The sequence below is a fragment of the Plectropomus leopardus genome, chromosome 13, assembly GCF_026936395.1.
Source record: "Plectropomus leopardus strain MGB_pleo_1.0 chromosome 13, ASM2693639v1, whole genome shotgun sequence".
NCBI lineage: Eukaryota > Metazoa > Chordata > Actinopteri > Perciformes > Serranidae > Plectropomus > Plectropomus leopardus.
Genome location: NC_142188.1, coordinates 35147143 through 35171700, shown reverse-complemented (window position 1 = coordinate 35171700; position 24558 = coordinate 35147143). Strand labels below are relative to the sequence as shown.

The 24558-nt window shown below is 40.7% G+C and overlaps 2 protein-coding genes across 2 annotated transcripts in view; both read left to right on the top strand.

Moving 5' to 3' along the window:
* Window positions 1-10055, top strand: part of ndst2a (N-deacetylase/N-sulfotransferase (heparan glucosaminyl) 2a) — a 61061-nt gene extending 51006 nt beyond the window's left edge. Inside the window, exons 13-15 of the mRNA XM_042501666.2 lie at window positions 2911-3020; window positions 3189-3291; window positions 6115-10055. Of these exons, the coding sequence (XP_042357600.2) occupies window positions 2911-3020; window positions 3189-3291; window positions 6115-6240 (339 nt within the window). The 3' untranslated portion in view covers window positions 6241-10055. The remainder of the gene's footprint in view (window positions 1-2910; window positions 3021-3188; window positions 3292-6114) is intronic.
* Window positions 10056-15556: 5501 nt separating this feature from the next.
* LOC148187762 (uncharacterized) lies at window positions 15557-24239 on the top strand. The gene is made up of 2 exons (XM_088086856.1): window positions 15557-16089; window positions 20110-24239. Exons 1-2 carry the CDS (start codon window positions 15911-15913, stop codon window positions 21662-21664), a joined length of 1734 nt encoding a protein of 577 aa, XP_087942982.1. The 5' UTR covers window positions 15557-15910; the 3' UTR covers window positions 21665-24239.
* Window positions 24240-24558: the final 319 nt, after the last annotated feature.

The window sequence follows — 24558 nt, the reverse complement described above, 5'->3', positions numbered from 1 at the left end:
TATAGCACTCTAGATATATAGCATTGTATGGATTGAAAATGAAGATACTTTGCTGAGGAACCTGATGGTTTTTGTTGATTTACTGCTCAGCACAGAACAACATCTTATGCCAAGGATATATTTAAGTGAAATGGACTCAAGCAGGTCTCAGAATTATACTCACAGTTGTTAGTTAATTATCCAGGTGAATGTCGGACCAAGCTCTGTGTATTCAATGTATTGTCATAAGAGGCCCCTGTGATGCGATTACCTCCTCTGGAATGTGGCCACAGAGAAGAGCCTGAATGAAATGTCTATTGTATCAATTTTATGGCTGTGTATGGTGGACTCAAAGCAGCGGCTGTGGCTCAGGAGGTGGAGTGGGTTTTACACGCATTGGAAGAATGGTGGTTCAACCTGTGGCTCCACCAGACTGCATGTAGAAATATCGTTGGGCATGATACTATGCCCCAAATTACTTTAACTGTGAGCGGGAATGTTAGGTGAATGTTTAACTGATGAATGGGTGAATGAGACATGTACTGTATGTATTAATATGTTTATGATGTCTCTGAGCACTGGAAATTATTTATTAGGCTAAATGTTTCAGGGAAAATTGACATCTCCTCAATCAACCCAACCTTGAGGAATTATCAGCTTCACATGTGATTGAATGAAATGAATGGCGGAAAAAAAGTTTTTGGTCATAGACACACTCTGACTCACATTTTATTCATATTAAAGGTTAATGGGGAAAATAACAGATTAAGAAAAGAAAAATCTTTCTAATGAAGTTGTTTGTTGTCCTTTTGTTGTTATGACCTTCAGTTTACACATCTGATGTTCTGATATTAATTCAGAAAACAAATGAAATATACAATTTGGGAGTGATACACTTTTTTTAATATCTTATCTGTCTTGACCCCAGTATGAAACTCTGATTTGATGTGTTGTTACTAGGGCTGCCAAAGTTAACATGTTAATAATGTGTTAATTTTTTTGATGCATGATTAATTTATGCACGGTCTGTAATTATGAACCGCGGCCCACCCTTTAGTTTGGGAAATCGGGAAGCAATGCAGCGGTAATGTTGTGGATGGCAAGCAGAAGCAAACCTCCATGCACAGAAATGAATAATTAAAGGGGCTTTTTGAATGACAATTTCTGCTGTAAAGTCCAGCCAGATGGTTTTCTCAGCAACTCCAAAGTTAATTGCATTTACTGTCGATGTTAAGTGAGTGACCACCAGAGTAAGGCTAGTCTCCAATACTACTTGCTGGCCAAGCACACAGCTGATGTAGAAAGTCCCCCCCGCCATAGGCCGACCACGCTGGATAGTTTGCAGCGGACCTGCACTTTCTGCAGGTGGCCAGACAGTGGGACACTAAACATAAAGTCAGCATGAGTCAGCACCACTGATAGTGCATCGATAAGATACAAAATAACTTGTAAAACAACCCTTTAGGTACATTTAGAACAGATTAAAAATGGGTGATTAATTTGCGATTAATCACAATTTAGCTATGGACAACCATGCAATTAATTGCAATTAAATATTTTAATGGATTGACAGCCCTAGATGTTACGTTTCTACATTCCTGGTCACCTGTTTTATTTGGCATGCTCAGTGACCCAGTTCTCAGTCAGTAATTTTCCCTTCCCCCTGGTTTTCCTGCTCCTTGGTACCAGCCATGCCCACCTCATCAAGGCAGCTGAATTTGCCTCTTCCTCATTTCTCACAGGTAGATTGTTATCAAATTTGATGTGATGCATTAGGACATTTTCAGTTACGGTGCCAAGTTCATTGTCTCTAGCCTATTCCAGGTCAATGTAATTTTGATCAAAGGCACAATATAGTGTAAAATGCTTACTAGGCCATGCATTCCCGCATGCACCAATCTTTATGGCACTAAAGATCTTGGTTAAGACTTGCCTTAAGAGCATGTGTACCAAATTTGGTAAAATTCTGTCCCCTGGGTTTTTAAATACACGTTTGTGGCATTTGTAGCACCTCCCATGGGTAAGGTATGGTAAGGTCCAAAGGCCTTTATTCCTTAACATGTAGTGAAGTTATTGTCCAAGGTTTATAATGAATGGGCAAATTGTTATTGAGTTATGGCCAATTTACTGCTAAGCACCACCCTTTGTGATTTGATGATAGATATCGGTCATTTATTGTAGAAATGTATCATTTCATACTAAAAGACATAAAACCACAAGTAAATTAGTAAATTAATTGATACAGTCAAAATTAAGAGAAGCAAATTTATTTCAGTTATTCTCTACTCAGCAAAAATTCCATCATGGCAGACTTAAAAGGTCCAAGAGGCTTTTATAGAGCGTATTGAGCAGCATAGCTGTGCCAAATTATGCTCAATGAGACTTAGAGTGTAAGTGGCTTGAACCCCAATAAACCAGCGCAGACTCAATAGGGATCTCCCCCTATTGGGCTTGAGCCCTAATCATAACAATAATGGTGGGTGCTGTAGACAAGATAGTTGTTGTTATCAAGGTTGTTTTTAATCACCACGTCCTAGTATCGCCCAGCATTGTAATTTCAGATGGATATGTGGGTGTCTGGTGTCCCCCTACCCCACAGACATTTGTTCAGATAGAAGATGAAAATCGAGTGTAACAAGTTGACAGTTTTTTCTGATATCAGACAAATCTATCAATTTATCTTTGGCTGTGGTTGTAACATAAATGCAGGCTATTATGATAGCAGTGATCAGCTGTTGCTTCCTGTTGGATAAGTATTCATCTGAGGAGGACCAGTTTGATTCTTACAGCTCCAAAAGAAGATTTGAAATGACAGGATACTTCTTGGCTTCTGTGGAAGTGTGGAGGCATCTGTTTCTCTCCTCATCAAAATATTGTCTACCTCTGTGGAGTTGTGCCATTAATGTCACTGACTCTCTGTGTGTTTTGTAGTTGCACATTGTGGACGGCGCCCTGTTGCGGTCTAACCCAGCGCTGGTGATGGAGGGAATTCAGAGATTCCTCGGTGTCACTCCCATCTTCAATTACACCCAGGCTCTGATGTTTGTAACACACTCACACACACAACCACACATATACACAATGTTCATCTTGTGAACTTGTATCCTTCAAGGAAGTTCAGTATTTTGTTTGAGAGCAAAAAATAATCCAGCACTGTTTCCATATACTATGAGTGAAAGGTGTTAATTAAACATACTGTGTGTCTGCAGGTTTGATGACAGCAAAGGTTTCTGGTGTCACAGAGTGGAAGGAGGTCGAGCTAAATGTCTGGGGAAGAGTAAGGGAAGGAAGTACCCAGAGATGAGTCCTGAGGTATATCTACATTTCACATCATCATCACCTCACCACACTCATAGACTCCAGGTGCAAGCAGTAGATTTTAATGGATAATTTTACTGAACTTTTTTACTGAAGCTTCTGTCTTTTTTTTTATTATTTCATCAGCAATGATGACAAAGTACTCACCAAGTGAATGGCTAAGATTTTGGAATACAATGATGTCACTGAAAAGAAGTCTTAAGAACATGAAACTTAAGCAGTCAGATGATCAAATATACTTGTCAGCAGCACTCAGTTTTTTTTAAGAAAGTAATCCAAGTCTAGATTAACAGCACATGAAGGGTAGTTCAAGGGGTCTGAGGGTTTGGAGCACTCTGTGTAAACCCCAGAGCTGGGCTGCTCCTGCCTGTTTAGAAAGGTTAAAGGATACTTCAAAATTCCATATTCAGACCCAAACCAATAATGAATGTATTGACTATCAACTGTTTGTCTTTATCCCAGCCTTATCTTCTTTCTGTGTTCCACAGAGTTCCATTATTTTTAAAAAAACAAATCACACCGTGGCACTAGGTGACATATTCCTGCTTTTTTATTTTTAAAGTCCAATATCACAACTCACAATTTGCCTCAGATCAGATGGCTTTACAGCATATGATGACATCCCCCTTTTCTTGGATAATGTCCAAGGCAAGCCTGAGCCAGCCCTAAGCTTAATCAAAGAGGAAAGTGTGGTGACCCACATTACAAAGACATTCACCTGAGACACTTGCTCCTTTACGAAGGACAGTTCAGAGTTGACAGAAGGGGATTCTGAGAAATGAGTTTGGGGAAGTGTTGCTGATAGCGCGGTTTTAGCTTTTACCGGCAGATGATCCAGAGCTTGTCTTGGCATGTGTTGTTGATGTTTCGAAGTGAGAGTAAAGGAGGCGATGGGACTGCTGGAGGCTCTTCCGGCTAACAGCAAGTACAACGCGCTCAAAACATTCCTTTTGAAACTTTTGTCATAGTTGGAGAAAGCAGACTCAGAGTCTATAATCAATATGGCGATGCTAAGCCCTCTGAATTGTTGGAGTGGATGTTGGCTGTTTTAGGCTTGGCGGACCCATCTTCCTTTTTCACCCATGTTATCCTACGGTAGCTCCCTGCGCGCACCGCATTAGCTAGCTTCCCTCTCTCCTCCGCCAAGGACTACTGTGCACTGGCCACTGAAGCGGACAGGGTTTTCCTCACAAACTGGCAGTAGTTCCTCCACGTGGTGCTCCTCACCCACACATTGCCCCTGACTCTGGAGGACGAGGCAGGGACCGCTGCCGCGGTAACGGCCTGCCACCAACATGATAGCGAGCTGTGTTATTACCGCTACAGATTTGGGTTCAAGGCCAAGTAGAGTCGCCTGCCATGCAGTTTCAGTGCCCAGGGAAACACCAAGGCCGGCACTTAATAGCAGGTGTGAGTGCTGGCTGTGACAGCTGGTGTTCATCAAGGACACCTTATCTGGCTGGCGGCTGTAGTTTGATTTGGGCAGGCAGCATAGCATCCTGCATGCATTAGCCATAGACACCATGGTCGACGGACACAGCCTCCCAATGGACGCCATCAATGGTATGGCCATACGTACCTATGGCACCAGGTACATGGTGGTGTGTTTCGGCGGACGGCGTTTTGGCTGGGACTTCATTATGCGGTGGCATTTCCCCTTCCCTCGACTTCTTGTGTGCTTTCAGGCTGCTGGTGGACGTCACCGACTGCTGATTGATATCGATTGATATTGATAGATCTATGTACCCATGCATGCCGAGCAATGCAGAGACGCAAACATGCTCGTGGCTTGAGATCTGTATCAACGCCTCCTCAACGAGTTCCCTGCAGTCACCACACCTATGTTCTCATCATCAGTGGCCAGTGGAGCACCACATTACCACTGTTGGTACCCCAGTCTACGTAGGTGTCCTGTGCCTCGATTCCTCTAAGCTTGCAATTGCCAGAGAGGAGTTTGCTACTATGGAACGCCTCGAAATTATGCATCGCTCAACAGCCTGTGGGCCCTGAACATGGTGTGTTCTCTACTGACCAATCAACGAACTGCAGCGTTTCTCGCTCCACCTTTTAGTACCAGATCAGTGTGCCCCAAGCAGAGGGATGTTTGAAAAATGGGGACAGTTCCGAAGGTGAAACAGTGGAAATGCAAAAAAAAAAATGCACACCGGACTGAACTGAACCACACCGACCTGCCGGTGAAAACGCCTCATAAGAGATAGATTGAGGGTTTGGATGAGGAAAAGTTAGTGGGTGAAGTTCGATGGGAGAAAAACAATCTAAATTTCAGACCTTACAGCTGTATCTAAGGTTCCTATGTTAGAGAGCTAACCTGAGCTGAACCTTGTCTAAAGAGCGTCAGCCTAGCTACAGTGCTGAAAAAGAAATCTGAGATTGTTCATATTTTTTTGTATTAATGAAGAGTAATAGTTTGCTCTGGCATTGTGGAGCCCCCCCCCCCTTACTTTTTAAGACTGTTTTGTCATCCTAAATGACACTCTTTCAGCCTTTGTTAGTCATTAAAAACGGTCAATAATTCTAGGCTATGGTGCTGTGTGGATTTACAGATAAATATTCATCTTAGTCAAACAGTTAATGTATCTGTACTAATTGCTTATTATTTATTTGAATTTTTGATTTTCTTCAAAAGAGATGAGAGGGCATAAAAAGAAAGGTTGAAAGGCATATTTAATAGGAACATGTGCTGTGTGTGTGTGTGTGTGTGTGTGTGTGTGTGTGTGTGTGTGTGTGTGTGTGCGCGCGCGCGCGCGCGTGTGTGTGTGTGTGTCTGTCTGTCTGTGTCTGCGTGTGTGTGTGTAGTCACGTGCCTTTCTGACAGAGTACTACCGCGAGCACAGCATGGAGCTGCTGCGTCTGATGAATCGGTTGGGCCAACCGCTGCCGTCCTGGCTTCGCCACGAACTCCAGAGCACAAGCTGGAGCTGAAGCCACAAACACACACACACACACACACACACACACACACACACACACACACACACACTCCACAGAAAGGCCACGACTGGAATCTGTGGATGAGCCAACTCTTGGCTCTGGATTAGAGACTACCTGATCTGGAATCAACAGTAACACACGCTAGCTACAAGGTTTTAGCTGATGTTCCTGTTCCATAGAAAAGAAGACCGTACAACATGTGATCTCTCCTCCAGTGTTAGTCACTGTTGGAGAAGGATCCGAGGGGACTCTCCGTCCTACTCCTGAATGGTTGCCATCGTCCCACGAGAACTGGGCAGCCCTCAGCCTCAGTCAGTGCATGTTGGACACTGTAACACATAAGTTTGCTGTGGATCCAGGGGGCTGGGTGACCAGCAGGTTTGGGGCATAAAGAACAGGTCAAACAACCTTAAATGAAAGGAGGATGTAGGACAAACATGCACAAACAAAAACTCAATTTAATTTTATTTATAAAGCCCAAATCTCTAATTGCCTCAGAGGGCTTTACAGCATACGACATCCCTCTGTCATTAGTCCCTCACATCAGATAAAGAAAAACTCTCCCAGAAAACCCTTTAATGGGGAAAAAATGCTAGAAATCACATGAAGAGCAACTGAGGAGGGATTCCTCTTCCAGGACGGACAGACATACACATCTCATCTTTCCACAAGAATGATTGTGAAGCGTTTTCAACAGCAGGTGTATATGTTAGGTTTGAGGGGCAGGTGGGATACAAACTGGCCGTCAGCATGAAGCAGACAGACAGGCCATATCCTGCTCCAGGTTTATCTTTTGCACACACATCTACCTGCAGTTTCAGCCAACAGTCGGGGTGCTACATTCCCTCTTATCCTCACAGTTATCCAATCTGTTAACTGTCGTTACAGATATTTTACAGTGGATTTAGCTATTATGATGACAGGTCATTGTAAATATGGGATCAGTTTAGATTTGGTCCAAGACAAAAGCCCAGGTGTGGTCCAGGTTCTGCCTCTCACTGAGCATCTTAATTACACTTTGTGTATTCATTAAGGTCCAAATTGTTATAGAAGAATGACAGATTGTTCCTTACATGGGTTATGGACTCCCACCAGTTTTCATTTAGGGTCACTTACATACTGACTTTTAACCCATGTAGCATAGTTACCATGGACACCATCCATGTTTTGAAAAATGGAGGGAAACATGGAGCATGCTGCTGAGCATAGGTTGTGTTGTAGAACTAGATTTTACTGCATTATATAGGAAGAGAGAAAAGAGCATCACAGAGAATGTTTTATTGAAGGCTTATGCCCAAACATCCCTTACCAAATCCTAGGTAAACCTCATGTTAGCTTGCTCAGCACACTTTGTAGTGCTACTGGGTATGGCTTGCATTTTTAGACCCAGAGCCAATACATGTATTCATATAGCCCAATATTCAAATGTATACTTAGACACACTTATGAAAAAACATCACATATGAATAAAATAAAATAATAGATAATAAGAATTAAAATAATTAAATAAAAATCTACAAAGAATAGATCAGAGGCAGGATTTGTCATGTTATACAATATTGTTTTTAAAGTTCCTATATGATGCTCGTTTTTAGGTTCATACTTGTATGTTGGATTTCTATTAGATCATGCCTTAATGTTCAAAAAACAAACTGTTTTCCTCAAATTGTCTGCCTGAATTTACCTGGATCCATCCTTTGTCTGAAAGGCTCCAGTACTCTTTAAGCCGCTTTCCCAGAAAAGCCCAGTCTGCTCTGACGGGTCAGTGAGTGATTATTAGGCTTGATAATATTAGCCAACTATTTAGAGAAGAGATGGGATAAATTCTAATGGTAGGATATAAGGAGTTTCAAGTGACTGAAGTAATGAAGATATTGTATCCCGTAACCAAGACGGGCAAGGTGATGGTGTTGATAACTCATATCTCTCTGAGATATCCTTGAGCAATGTGACCTTAAATTACATTTTTGTACTATTGGACCAGAACATGAAAGTTTGGGTTTCAGTTCTTTATAATGTAATATAATTTATTTTCAAAGTGTTAGGGATTGGTTATTTGGGGTATCGAGTGTGGAGGTAAAACAGTTGCTTTGTGCTCCAGTTGGAGGCTTTCTCCTTGCAACAGCTGCTGAGGGTCATGGGTACTGTAGTAAGGTAAGGTAGATTTATTGGTCATTTTTTAAACAATGTTTGAAAAACAAAATTCCATTGATCCTTGATCCTGCTACATCTATCAGTGAAAGTTGAGTTGATTAAAATCAGCAGCTACTATAAAGATTCCATCTGGTTGCCTGGTGATGTTGCTGCTGATGGAATCATTCAATTCCTGCAGTGCATTTTTTGAGCTTTCATCAGAGTCCTTATGGCCCTGAAACAATGTCAGTCCATCTGGTGCAACAGCTTGATTTGGGATGTTAAGGGTTAATCATGACTCTGTGAAGATGTGTGCAGAGCAGTCTGAGATACCCCGCTGCTAAGTTAGCCAAAATCACATCTCATCCACCTCACTATCCTGCATCAGACATTAGACAGAAGAAGGCTTGGCAGAGCAACAGCTCCCAGTCCAAGTCAGGCCAGCCTCACCCTGATCTTCTCCCTCTTGTCGTCTGGCACTTTCAGTTTCATTTCTCCCCTCCAGTCTGACTATCTTGTTGGCATATGCCGCCGGTGGGGACCCTCTTGTGGTCTGCTGCATCTCATCCACTTTTCTCTCCTGCCAGTGGATATTAGACAGAAGATGGTTTGGTAGAGGAAAAGCTCTTGGTCCAGGTCAGGTTAGTCTCACCCCGACACCGGCTCTCTTCCATCTAGTATTAAGTATCATTACACAAACTAAGCTTACGAGACAAGTCAGAAACAAGGTTGAAATGGGTACAACTATTAGTGTATTAGTGTGGCCGACTGCCTCATGACTTGTGTGTTGATCAGGTTCATTATTATTATTTAATGACAGCTTTCTCATTAAATTTATCATAGAGACACACTTTGCCTTTATGGGGTATTCCAGTGATTAAGTATTGCTCTTCTGTAAAGTTGGGGAACTTGCAAGGGACAGTTTTTTGTTTTTTTTTTAAAAAAGAAAAGGTTGAGGCTCAAGATATTCTGGTAAATAAGCCCATGTTTCAATTTTCACTTCATGTTTTCATGTTTTCACTTCTAGTTTGTGACTCAGACTTTCTATTTGTAGTCTTCAAGATGAGATAACTAGTAACATCATCAGGATTATTGTCTCCGGCTATACAAAGCTCCTCTCTCCAGAGCCACAGAAGAATTCATACGACTGTTTTCAGAGACACAGGACTAGTCATGACTAGTCAATTTACTTGGACATATATCGTATAGATTGAACTTAACCACTTGGAAAGTGATAACTTTATCATGTGGTCTGAAATGTTCTTATTGTTGATTTTGGCATCAATCAGACAATAGGTTATCTGACATGATGTGATGATGAGGCGCAGTCCTGGACCAGAGCCATTTAAAACGTACTGTGGCTATGTGTTACACTGTGAGAGGGAGAGAAGCACCTCAGACAGAGAAAAGGGGGGGGGAAAGCCCATCATGTATCAAATATCTTCTGAAAAACACACACAATGAATGCTTAACACACATCACCGCATACACACACACTTGTCTCCATTCGAGGACAGTAACCCACGTATGTCACGGGAGAAGAGAAGAGACATCGGAGCCAGTAAGGAGACAAATCAGAAGCTGCTGTCTTATTGATTTCTGTTTGATTTGTATAAATGTCAAAAAGCCCAACACTGTATCATCTCTAATAAAGACAGAGAGGTTGGAAATGATGGCTGATGCATTTTTCTTACCTCACTCACCCACATGTTATGTGTGTGACAAAAGAAATATTTAATCATGATCCAACAGGCTCATCAAACCACACAGGTTTGTTTCATCTTTTATAAGAAGGCTGTCAGCAGGAAGAGCACTAATAAAACAAAGTGGTATTGCATGTTAATCCCAGTCCCTTCTGTTTTCACCTAAAACACACACACACAAAGCCGCAGCTATAAAACAGAAACATCATCAGTTGTCTGATTGCTGCAGGTTAAAACTGCAGGACAAGTGACTGACTTTGGTTAAAGAAAACAACTTGAACATGTCTTCATCTGCAGGTTTACAGAGCTGCTGGTCCTCTCCTCCCTAGCTGGCGCTCAGGTTGGCGTGCAGAAAAGCCATCCTGCAGTGACTAAATAGCTCACTCTTATGGACAATCTTCACCTGTCAAATGTGAATGTGTGGGTGGTTTGTGAGACTGTGCGTCTTACAAGTCAGTCATGAGGTGTTTTCTGATAAGTTTTGTAGTTCCTGTGTTTTTACACTATAGACATACTGAGTAGAGAATTCAATTAGGTATTTTGCGTCAAAAGGGAGAGCCGAGTGATGGTCTCTCCATTCTCATACACTGTGAGCTTGATTGGTTGCAAGCAAATAATGTTGTACAGAAACACACAGCTGCTCCAAGAAAATCTTAGCCTTAATCATGGCCACAGCTGTCAACCATCCTCCACCCACATACACAGACAAACATACACACAGACACGCTATCTCTTGCCTCACAGAGACAATAAAATCAAGTCTTTATATCCCCACATAAACAAACACATACTGGCTGTACCACACGACTTTAATCTCCACTGGGGTCATGAATAATGTTTCAAAGATAATCCTCAGTGCCAAATGTTATAAACATCAAACGTCCAGTGTGTCAGATTTGGGGGATTTAGTGGCATCAAGCGGTAAGGATTACAGATTACAACCTGGTAAAACTTCTCCAGGGGGGTATTCCATGAAGCTCACTCAGCCTTAAGTCTGGTTTAAATCAATAATTCTCGCTTAGTGCACTAGAACAGAGTACTGACAATGGAAGTTCAAAATGCTCGGGTGTCACGAGACGCATGAAGGCTTCGAATAGTTCCTGGAAGAATCTGGCAGGCCCTTTGAATACATTATAAAGAAAGAAAAAACTCTTTATTTTCGCTAAATAGCAGTCAATAACCGTATTGATCTACAATATACATGAAGCACATCGTATGTACTTTCATTATTATATTGTTTTTTAAAGTAAAACATGCTTATATTTGAAGATTAAGATTAATGCCAGGGTTAGATTAGACTGATTAATGTCACACTTGAGAGATTCACACATTTCAGCAGCTCAAGAATCAGAGGCAATAGAAAAGAATAGACTGAGTGCTAAATAAGGGTAAAATATGATTAAATTACTAAAAATAAAATATATTTTAAAATACAAAATCTATCAAATCTATACACACACATATACATACTGTATATGTATAGTAATGATTATAATTACATAGCATAAATGTGATGAGTGATGTGGATATGACATATATGGTTATGCTGTCATTTTAGACTTACCTTACCATGGTAAAGGAGCAGGTTGCTGTTTATTGCTTATACATATAAACATGTATTTTATTTATCTTTGTCTTTAGACTGACTTACTGCAATTAATTAATTTCATTAATATCTAATAAACTCAAACATAAATAGCACATCAAGCAGTTGGTATATGTCCTTCTTTTGTGGTGTCCTCTCAGATAGTCTCCACCATGCTTTGCTGTGTTGCACAGGGATGATCCAGGTGTGAAGAGAAAGGCACAGTGACTGGCAGAGGAAGAAAATGTTGTTATGGGCCTCTGGGTAATACCAGTAATGCCAGCAGAAGTAGTCTTACACTCACCACAGATTATAGCTACAAAAAAATATGTGACGTTATTATTTCAAAAAACTGCATTAGAACATTTCACCCAAACAAAGAGCACACCATTGGGAAGCCTTGTATATGGTTTAATAAAAATAAGGAACAGGGAACGGCTTGCAGAAGACAGGGAGCTGATACTCAGGATGAGGGTGCTGTCTGCAGTGCAGGGAGTCTCCAGGCTCCATTGAATCCCTGTGTAGCCCTTTTGCTGAAAGAAGGAGAAAAGGACAGGAGACGGTCAGACATACCTTTATAGGCCTGGGTGGTAAACCGCTTTGGGAGATGAGGCGTGTTTGTTCCCCAACTTGATTTATTTGTTAGTTGTGTAAGTTTGTTCTTATCATAGTGAATTTCCAGCTTGGAAATTAGCTTATGCTGTGATAACCTCAGCATTTGTCTATAGTGTTTCATATGATAGACCTACAAATATTGATTTTTTTTTTGTCATTTATCAGACTTTGATCCTTTGTCAGCCTGCCCATCCCTGTTTCCAAACTTTTCCTTTGTTTAAAAAGATATAGGCTTCTTCATGGTTCTATGTCGTCACACTACTGTTAATATAAGAGAGTGATTTTAATACAAAAGCGTAAACCACTGCATGTGAATGCATGAATTAGTCAGATCTGTGCTCCAGAGGAGAGCCAGTCATTAGGCTGTGTAATATTGCCCTCTACGGGATTTACACATTAATAAACTGCATTAAACTAGAGCCTTCTGCATTTTTATAACGCGCTTCGAAATGGTTCCTCCAGCACCCAGTGCTCCTATTGTAAGTTACCAATATACAGTAACAAGATTACATTTAAAACAACATAATAAAAAAATAATATAATACAGTATATAATACAGTAGTGTAACAATGTCATTGTTTAGAATAATTCCCCATTAAGCCTAGTATGTTTAATTTTTCTAAATGACTTAATCTGTGTTTAAATCACATTCAGGTCTTTCAGCTTCCCTCCCTTTGTCATCTATGGAAAATCAGTTGAGCTGAAACATAATAAAGACAAATAGAGTCAACAGAATCACAAAGCTAAAAACATTCACCCTTAAATTACGTTTCTGTTTACAGTAATGCTTTTGCATTATTTATAAGTCTCAAATATGCACTCTTAATCCATATCAATACTAATATATCACAAAATAGCAGTCTGCTATCAAGCACCACGTTATCTTACCAAAGCTCTCACTCTGAGCTGTAAAATCAATCACACATGCCTTTTCTCTACTTTAACTCCCCAATCTTAGATGAAATCATTAAAGAACAGGACATTTAATTAGACATAAAAAGTACAGCGGCCAATCCAATATCATGCTTTAATGCACATGTTAATTTAGCAAGTAATATCAAAAACGATTCTTTAGACATCTTATCCTGTTAAAGCCCATCACAAACGGTTTTCCCTGCTGCAGCTCCATTACGCCGCTAGCAACTAATGCTACTTCTGGGAACTATTGAGATGCTCCACGTTCCGCCATTGTTGTGAAAAAACAGTCCAGTGGAGCAAACGGAGATGACGCGACTCTCTCTTAAAGGGCTCTGGTCTCACTTATTTTACTGAGAGCTCCATTCAATCAACGTGGTTTACACAAGTTCTCTCAAAGTAACCATAGCAACTTGTACGTGCCAAAAAGTCTGCTCCCTACCAGGGCCAGGGCTGCAGTCGAATACCTCTTTTTGCTGAGGAAGGTTCCTAACTGAGTGAGATGAACCAGAAGTACCTAAGCGGCTGCCATGATAAGAGCTGTTCGAATTCTCCTAACATTAAGGAAAGGTGCGTCAATGCTTCCCTTGTAATCTCCTCAAGCAGAGGATACACCCTAGATCCATGGATACACCAGACCACCAGAAGGAAAGGAGACAATTTGCCCCACAATTCTTTGCAGCGACAACTTTTAAAGTGAGGTGCCACATTGGCCGCTACTTGGGGAATCAGCTGTTTCATGACATCACAGATCCACAGTCTGTATGAGCTGAAACAACTTAAAAACACAATCACGTCAACATGGAGCTGTTTACTGAGCAATCTCAAAACATTATTCCATCATTATTTGATAAAGATAATAACCTTATCACAAACAAAAGAGACATAAATGCCACATTTAGGGCGTTTTAGCAAGAATTATACACATCTCAGGGTCGGATAGATAAAAATAAATTAGAAACTTTTTTTTTCTCAATTGAAATCCCTGCTTTAACACACGATGGGAGAGCACTCTCCATAGAAGAAATCAAAAAAACAATCAGAGACCTCAGGATAGGAAAGGCCCTGGAAATGATGGGTTCTCAGTCGATTTTTATCAGAAATTTATAGAGGATCTTGCCCTTAAATTACTGGTCGTATATCAAGATGCATTATAAAGAGGTAGGCTACCTGATAGCATGAGGCAGGTTATTATGCTACTGCATAAAAAGGGAAGGGATCCACAGCAGTGTGCTAATTACCATATCCTATATCTCTAATAAATGTGGATGAAAAATTCTCACCAAACTCTTAGCAACTAGATTGAAAGAAGTCAAGTCAAGTCAGTTTTATTTATAGAGCCCATTATCACAAAACATGGTTTGCCTCAGAAGGCTTTACAATGTACGACATCCCTCTGCCCTTAGACCCTCACATCACCCAAGGAAAAACTCCCCAAAAAGAACCCCTGTAACAGGGAAAAAAAAGAGGAAGAAACCTCAGGAAGAGCGGTAGAGGATAATGAGGGATCCCTCTTCCAGGATGGACAGACAAGCAATAGATGTCGTAAATAGCAAATGAAATACAATCATGGCAAAAAAGGAAAGAGAAAGAGAGAGGGGGAGAGAGGGTGGGGGGGGCACAGCAATAATAGAAACAGATGCATGTCATATTACAATAATGGTAGGTGTAAAATCAGTAACTGCACTCTATGATGATGTTGAGAGAGATGATAACAGTCTCATGTATATGTATTGAAAGGGAGTTGTCCAAAGGCAAGATCACAGCATCGCCGCAACCAGACCACAATCAGGGTGAGCGAGGGGCACAGTATCAGTATCAGTAAAAACAAGTATGTTTGTGGGCATATTTGCACTATAGGTACAGTACCACTGTTTGATCCCAGCTCAGCTTCCTCCCACCAAATAGAGATTTTTTTCTGTTCCAATAAAGCAGCTGATGGTAAACAGAACAGCCCATAACAAACCTGTGGGTGATGTCACAGAAACTACGTCAATGTTTTTTGCTGTTGTGCTTGCGCTAGCCATCTGCTAGCATGTCATCATTACGGTTATTTGTGACCTCCATGTTTTGGGACTTACATGGAAATGAAAAGCAATGAGTTGATGTTGGCTGTGGCTGAGTCAACCTAAAACATAAGTTGTTCCCAGTTGATTTGTTTTGGCGATCTGTTGTCTTGTCGCCAGCTGAAAAAATCCTGCATAGCACCATTGAGTATTGCAGTTTCCATAGCAACAGGGATAGTGATGGAGAGTGGGTTGTTGTGGTGGGAGGGTGGCAGGGAAGTTGAATGTGAGAGTGACGGATATTGTAAAACTAAAGCGGTCTCTCTGTTGTCTGAGTGTGTGCATGAGTGATGATGACAACAAGAATGCAGAAAAAGAAGAGAAACAGGCTGTTTTCTTTACATGCTCTTGAGTGCACACACTCATTCATACATCAGCCCTGCTCCGCTCTCCCTCTGTGGAGGGACAGTGACGCTGGCTGCCTCCTCTCATTACCATTCCCCCACCCCCCTATATTCATCTATCACTACAGCTGGATAAGCCAACAGTGAACCAGCTCGACGCTCTCTTACAGAACAGGGATTTGAAGATTGCGATTGCATCCTCACATTTGTAATCAGATGTAGGAGAGGATTATCTAAAGGTCTCCTCCATCTTGTTCACAGCCAGGGGCTGCTGAGACAAAGGAAAGAGAAAAGAGAAGGATGCTCAGTGAATGGAGTGTAGCTGAAGATAGAGAGAGAGAGGGAGAGGTCACCTGTAGATGTGAGGAGGGAAAGGAGGAGGATGAAGGCTCTCTAAGGAACCATCACCTGACATATCCGAAAGGGCAAGGAAAGAGGCTGGAGACAGAGGTTCTGCAGGAAGTATTTCACTGTGGAAGGTAAGCTGGTGGATGAAAATGTTTCAGTCCTCCTTTCACCCTGGGAATAGGCTACACTGATCTGACATGTGGACATGTATGCCTTCTTACTGCATGTGTTTGTGCGAGCATATGGATCTGATCTGTCTATGGTGCAGAGAGTTGAGTCTTTGGTTGTGTTTCAGGTAGGTTCAGCTCACCTCCTGAGCTCATTTTAGCACCCAGAGATGCTGCATGTTGTTACCTTTAATGAGTCAGTATCTGGAAATGTCCCCTGTATATTACAATAGCCTACACTGTATGTGTGCCATTAAAAAAAAAAATCAAAATTTGTATTCAAAATTAGAAAATTTCATATCAGGTTCTGAAGTTGAATCTAGTATGCTCCCTTCTGAGAAAGTATCTAGAAGTTTCAATCCTGATTGCCCTAAATCTTTTAAATCATGTTGTTCAAATTCAAATTCAAATCTATGAGACTCTTCATGCAGGACTTTTGCACACCTTCAGACTTGGCACTGTTAGCAAGCACTGACTTGTTGCAGTTTGGATCCTGTGACTTGCTTCATGATGCTTTACCACAAGCACACATTTTCATATGGTGATGTCAGCCTTCACAATCAAACTGCAACTTCTTGGAAGTACACTTATTTACCCTCTCTCTGACAGAGACACGAGAAGAACAGCATCAACTGTGTGTGTGTTAAGAACAGGGCTTGAGTCAGTCCAGCTTAGCACAAAGACTGGTTGCAAGGGAAACAACTAACCTGGCTTGGCGCTATGTTCAAAAATACACCTTCACTAATATGGGGCACCAATTGTAAAGTTCTGCACTCTAAAAGAAACAGCAACATTTCTCCACATTTAGCTCTAAAACATGATTAAAAATATGTGTGAATTTTTCAAAGTCACTTTTTAATCAAATTTAGAGCAATATTTGCGAATTTTGTCAGATTTATTCTTTTGTGAGAAATCTGTTATCTGTTATCACAAAAGAATGTCCTGCATGAAGAGTCTCATAGATTTGAATCTGAATTGGAACAACTTGATTTAAAAGATTTAGGGCAATAAAACATTTAGATATACCATCTAACATTTAGGTTTAATTTTAAACATTTTTAGCTTACAGTGACATTATTTTGAACATATTTTATCACAAAAGAATAAATCTGACAAAGTTTGCAAATATTGCTCTCAATGTGATTAAAAAGTGACTGAAAAATTCACACCTCTTTTTAATCATGTTTTAGAGCTAAATGTGGAGAGAGGTTGCTGTTTCTTTAAGAGTGGAAAACTTTGAAATTGGCGCCCCATACACTCATGGACATGTTGATTCTCATTTGTTTAATCTGTCATTAAATAGAAATATACAATAGATAACCGGTGGTTTTAGGGAAAGTTACTTCAGTTTTGTCATCACAATGAAGTTTCTAAGTTTGCTATTATAATGCCTGTTCAGAGAAGAAAACCTCTGCTTTGACATCCCACTCTTTAGTTAGCAATGCTGCACATAAGTGCTAGACAGAGGAATAAACTCTTGTTTATTAAAAAGCAGTTCCAACATGTAACCATATAACACTAAACTAGTGTTTTTTACATTTCTGTTTATGCACAGAGTAGATAAATAAAACACAACATGTTAACTTGTGGTGGTAGGTGTATTGCTGAACCTTGGACAGAGCCAGGCTGCCTGTTTCACCTTTTTCCAGTCTTTACACTAACTACATCAAGACTGATATAGAGTATTTATCAAAATGTTGAAGTAGCCCTTTAAATTGGATTTAAACCCAGCAGTTTCAACCAATGAGTTGAAGGAAACAGTCAGTGAAGCAAAGGCTGATGTGTGTGCTTGGAATGGAGATGGTTGAACACGTTTTTGTTTTTGTTTTTGTTTTTGTTTTTTTTTTGTCCATGGAAGTAATGTGTCTCACAATCTGAGTTAGGAAGGTTTTCCTGTCATTATAAAATTGTTACTCTGCATGTTAGGCCTATTGGTTTCATGGCTCCTGGTAGAGCAGGTAGATAGAGAAAGAGATACTTTATTGTCCCCCTCAGTGGAAATTTGTCTTTGGCTTAGTTCAAAGATACATACAACACATAAAACAATACAACATTAAAAACACACAAATGCACAATATACAAGAGACAATAGCACAAACAGGTAGTCAGAGCAAAAATTTATATACATATAAATATAAAGTAAAAGACAGCACATCTTACGAAATAGTAGTTCCCCTGATACAACAAGTTCATCACCTGAATGGTATATGGAATAAAATTTTTCCTATAACTGTTATGACGGGTATGCTCATCATTTGATTTATGCACAGTGCAACATGTACATGAAAATTACCATTTCATGTGTAATCATTCTTTATTGTCAGGTTTCCTCCCAGTTGTATTAATGGTTTGGTGTATGGGAGTTTTTTTTACATGTACTTTAATTGAGCCACTTGTTGAACCACAATCTACTGTCTTGCGTTTATAGATATTGTACAATGGATTGTCAATATTCTAACAAAATTTTGCCATGCAAATGAACTGTTAAGAGTTGCAGCTTTAAAAGTTGCCTGACCCAGTAGTACTTTAATGTTTTGGTTTAAAGAAGGCAGCTTTGGTTTCATTGTTTATGACAGTTCTTACCCTGAAAACACACTATCAGAAAAGAACATGCTTCATTTCTGCTGTCCCACATAACCCACGACATAAGCAAGATTTTGTCAAGAAAGACTAATTAGTAGCAGGATCTCAATTCCCATACAAGCTTCATTCCTAATCTTAATTTGACTTAACTATGTAGTGTGCACACATTTATCACTGTTACTGAATGATGGAAATGGTTGCAAACTAATCACAGTATGCAGTTATGGTGTGTACAGAAAATACAGAACAATACATATAGAATAAATTGAAGATCAGCCTTGATTTCAAATCAAAGTCATGCCTGGATGGGCAGCAAATAAAGGATAGGCGTGAGATGGGCAGGCTGCTTTTAGCCTTGTTCACTTATTTAGGAGTCTAGCTGCCACTTTCTAAACTTGTTTTAAATTCTTGGGCAGTAATTTTTCGTAATTTGAATATCACAACAATCAACTCTAGATAAAACAACAATGTATAGAATTTCATCTTGTCACATGGATAAAAGAAATACATCAAACAAACAACAAATCAACTGATTCACTTTTCACATGCTTAGTTTAGTATAAGCACCCTATGGCAGACACAGCTAAACATTTTGAGGAACGAAAGTCTTCATTGAAATTTTTATAATAGCATTTCTTGCTTCGTTTTTAAATTCATTAAACTTAAATCCGGTGACTTTTTACATGTTGGCGGCTCCGACATGTAAAAAAAGCAACAACTTGTGTGAGGGGTGGGACTTAGTAAAGGATCAATTACCAACCCAAGTTTGAAAGAAAGACTGAAAAAGTAAGAGACATATAAAGACCTCTGTCCATGCTGCTTTTTACTGTTTGCCTGTTCTCCGGACTGTCCGTGACAAACACACAAAAAACCTGGGTTTGAAAAATCTGTGTGTACATGCTCATTTTGGTGGGAAAGGGGTACTGGAGTGCAGACGAGAACACAAGAAAAACACATAAAAAGAAAAACAGAAATAAACACCAAATTTTAAAAAGTCATTCCAAGTGTTAAATAAAAAGCGTTTAATGTCATATGTTATATCAGTATTTCATAATACCTCATTACAACTAAGCAGGACTAGTGAATTGTAGCATTTCGTTCTATGTGTTTGAGACTGAACCATGCCTTTTCTGGTTGTGTAGCAGAAACTACAGGCACACCATATGATAGCAGACATGTTATTAGTTTTTGTCACATTTTAAAAGCGCTGGCTTAAAAGAGCTTTAAGATACAGATAGAATATTTTAAATTTTACAACCATCTGTTAAACCAATGAGGCAATGCAGTAATCAAAAGTTATTCTTGCTCTCTTAATACAAAATTGCAAATTAAGAGTGCAAGGACTCTGAGATTTTCTGTGGTGTGCATGTGAGACATCCGTATCTTTTATTCTTCTTAAAGGTTTTCTGTGGCAGAGGCTGGGCATCCTGTGTCACAGCTGCACCCACTAGGGGAAGCTGTTTCCTTGGAATCTGGTCAGTCCCTCTTCCACGCCTCCAACAGTTCTACACTGGCAATAACACCAGATAACACCTACCAGGGAGAGATGAAGGAGGACGTCAGGGAGATCTGTAAAGAACATCCAGCTACTTCTCCTACCAGGGAAACTAACTGCAGCAGTCTGGGGGTCCATGGAGAGCCTGGTGAACAGGAACAAAGCCAATCTGAACAATGTGTGCCCACCAAGGCTTTAGGCAATCCCTGTATTCTGGCTGAGATGTATACAACCTCACATCACCACAATGAAACTGTGAATGCAGTTAATGACAGCCTTCGGGCTGGTAGGAAAATGCAGAGCATGAAGTCTGCCTCCCTACCTGTTCACAGGAGCTACTCAGACACTCTACCTATAGTTAAACAGGGAATGGCCCCCCAGGTTTCAGTCAGTGAGACTTTTGGGCTTACTTACCATGGAGGAAATAAGAGTGTCCAAGAGGCTGAGAGCCACTCAGCCAGGTTAGCCTGCAAGCAGCCCATGCAGCTGCAGCAGTGCAACATTATTACCACTATTTGCCGCGGGGCCAACAGTGGAGAAAGTGGTGTCCAGCAGCCTCAAGGTAGGTGTATGTGTGTGTCATCCCCTGAGGCAGCAGCCAGAGTGGAGGGTGTTGAAGAAAAGAGCCATCTTCCCAATAAATGTGACAAGGCACTTTGTTATGGCTCATACAACCACATTGTCAATTTTGAGGACACTTTTGCTGCATACTGCCATCCCCAACCCATCCCAGCCCCCTCACAGTTGCTGCCACGCTCGGCAGGCACAGAGCCAAACTGTGACTTCCAGCGTACAGTGGCACCTCCTTCAGCGACCAGCCACCTCACCCTGCCTCGCCTCATCTCCTCTGTCAGTGAGACAGGCCTGGATGCCAAACACCTGCTTCAGTGCTGCAACCTGAACTGCGCTTGGATCCACTTGCTGCCTCCTGGGGCCGGGCCAAATTCCCCAAAACACTTTGGTGGAGAGGAGTGCTGCATTGGTCCAGTTGGAACCATAACTCGGGACATCGGGACTATGACAACCCACAAAGAGTTGAGGGATGTTGGGGTGCAGACAGGACAGATTGTCACGCCTCATGTGTTCCCCCAGATCTGCCTGGCAGAGGAGAGCAGGAGTGAGACCTCCTGCACTCAGACTCTGAACACTTATGGTGATGGAGGCAAGAAACCGGGTGGGGCTCCCAAGTCCCCAGTGAAGGAGGTGAAGTGGGATGCAGAGGGGATGACATGGGAGGTTTATGGGGCCTCTGTGGACCCTGAGGAGCTGGGCCTGGCCATCCAGAAACACCTGGAACTACAGATCAAGGAGACAGCGAGTCGCGCGGCCAAGCTGTCTCGCCAGAACACCAGCACTTACCAGCAGGGTGGGAACAGTGGCTGTCAGAAAAAGACTAGCAGGTTGATGGGCTCCTTTCAAACTCCAGCCTGCTGCTCTCGCAGCACTACAGCTGTTGACTAACTGAGCAGCTGACTGATGGTCGGGACTGAACCTGAACACTGTGTTCAGTAAATAGCGCCAGCCTCAAATGTCACCCATCTCATCAGAAGGCTTATGGAAGACAGAATAACCTGCACACCAGAATTCATGGAAAAACTTTATGTGAAATGATGATTCAGATTTACATTATCATATAAAAAAGGGAAATTAAAAGAAAAAGTAAAAGAAACAAATGATGACTTAAAAACAGCATCATATTTCATCATTTGTTGCCCATGGTTCAGTATTTCAGTGATTGGAATCATAACTTCCTCAGCTGTGCTGCTTTGCCAGTATTTTGAGAAGGCCACTGCTTGCAGATGTGCCTTCATAAGAAAATACTTTAAGGACTCAGACACAATGAGACAAAACCTATAATGTGTAAAGCATTCTGATGCAACTGTCCTACAATAAATGTTACTCATGATGCATGGGCAGAATGTGTGAAGAAGGGAAATATAATCTGTTTCAATATAGAGACGCCTCAATCTAACCTTGACCATTGAGTGGATGGCCCTAACCCTCTCATCTAACCCCATGTTGCACACCGACACTGTGGTTTCAGGCAAACTTCCTCCTGGCTGACTGGGGTTCCATATGATGTTTGGGCTCCTAAGTGACTGCACTGGCACATGACATAAGCCACAGAGAATGTGTTACCCAATTCTAATCCTAATCCCTCACATCCCTGTCCACAGCCTGAGACACAAGCAGTCCACAGCCTGAGACACAAGCGGTGTCAGACCAACACCACTACATCACAATCAACACTATCTGTCCAACACTTTTGACTTTTGGAGTGAAATGAAAGCAGGGCTTTAATAATGTTATTTTCTATAATATTTACACGTCAGAGTCATTTATGATGAAAGCAAATGAGACATATGAATACCCTAATAACAGTATAATTGCATGCTTCAGTGAAAGCATAAAACATTCCTCAGTATAGTTTTTATAATCTAAACATCCACTCCATTGCCAACTTTATTGTTTCAAGTGTAAAAGTAATGTTATACAGCATATCTAAACTTAGAAACAGCTTGGTCATGCATCATGAACACCACTAATGGAAGTTACATCATTTTGGTGGTATAAAATAAGTGAATTAAATTTTGAACACTTTATATAGCAAAGACAATGGAGATCCAGGTCAGAAGCACACAGTAAACCCTGTGTCTATCAGTGTCATGTGTGATTGATGCAGAGACTAACAACCAAACATGATTGTTCATTAAGTGTCATCATGTTTCCACTGTGAAACACAGGAATATTGTAGAGTATTCTTGCCATTGGAAGAATTTTAGAGACTTTATGTTTTAACTTCAGTTAGTAAATTGTAAATGCAAATTATTTCATGACTTCTTTTTAACTCTTTTTCTTTTCAGTAATTTACAGACAGACTTTACCTTTTACGACTTCAACTTGTGAAACAAACACTTAATGTATTCCTGTTTTCTTCAGTAATCCATGCTTCTATTACCAATATTTCCTTTCTGTCTGTTTGTTTGTTCTATTTGTTTAAATTTATGGCCAGAGCAAACATGAAGTCATCCACTCTGTGTAAGGCTGTTGGAAATAGAATAGACTAGCAGGCAGTTTGTTTGTCTGATGTGTAAATGGACTATATGACATTCTGAGGAATCTGTTGACAGTTTGGGACATTTGTCATTTCCAAGATGCTTATTAGTTCATGTCTTCATGTCCAGGAGCTCTAGGAAGTGTCAGCCTGGTTTCGCATCAAGACTGAAAACAGACAGCTAGTCTAGCTCCATCAAAAGAGAAACAGTATGCCTTAATGGGGTCACACTTCATGGGGACTAATGTACTATCAACCAAACCTTGGCTGCTGGACCAGTCTGTTTCCAGAGATCACATTTCTACTCAACTCATTTTATTCTCTGACTGAAAAATCACATCATTATAGTGGATAGTGGATTCCATTTAAAGTTAAACTTTAATTTATTTAGTTATTTTGTTGTGTTACAAAATGAGGAACATCTCTCTGTTAGCTGGTTGGGATAAAGCACATCTGTGAAATTGTGGAGCAAGGCAGCATTGAGCAAGACAGCCTTGTTTACTTTGATTATCTTTTCTTTCCCTGTTTTCTCTGTATGCAAATTACACACATACAGTACATTATAGCTTCTCTTGAAAAATAGTTGCAGCAGTTATCGTTGTTGTTGTTTTGTTTGTGTCGAGGCTCACCATAAACTTATCAGGTTTCACACAGGAATTTATGCAGGTTGTTTAACTGTTTGTCAGTTGATATCTTGTTAAAATGTTGCTTAAAGGGGCGCCTGGTGGCTCAGTGGATAGAGCGGCGCGCCATGTCCTTGCGGCTGTGTCCTTGCGGCAGGGGCCGCGGGTACGAGTCGGTCCTTGGCTCTTTGCTGCACGTCACCCCCCTCTCTCTCTCCCCCTTTCATGCTCACACTGTCCTGTCAATTAAAGGCAATAAAAGTTTAAAAAAAAAATCATTAAAAATGTTGCTTAAATTGAGTGGATCAAAAAAGAATGTGTCCAAACTTTGATGCCAGCAATAAAATGACAGAAACTCTGTGGTGATTTTGTCTTGAGTGTCTTGTCTTGATAAGTGCAAAGACTCTCGACCATTAAATTCCAACTGAGTAACAGGAAAAGGCAACACATAGTAAAATCTGTGATGCAGTATGACAACAGAAAATACACTTAAATTATGCAGTACAGACACTGTAAATATACTGTGATTATGCAGTATGAATAATATGAACATAGTTTAAAAAAATAGTTAATCTGAAAAAGTGACAGATTAAAGTCTAAGCTTTTCAATGACTCCATCTGACATCCTGATGTTCTGTGTAGGTTACCTTCACTGGCCCATGTGTATAATGCTGAAA

Bases quoted from the DNA above. Each gene is read 5' to 3' on its own strand.
- LOC148187762 (XM_088086856.1), top strand. From the start codon at position 15,911: ATGCTCAGTGAATGGAGTGTAGCTGAAGATAGAGAGAGAGAGGGAGAG. The intron at 16,090-20,109 runs GTAAGCTGGTGG...TTCTTCTTAAAG, and splicing joins GAAGTATTTCACTGTGGAAG to GTTTTCTGTGGCAGAGGCTG.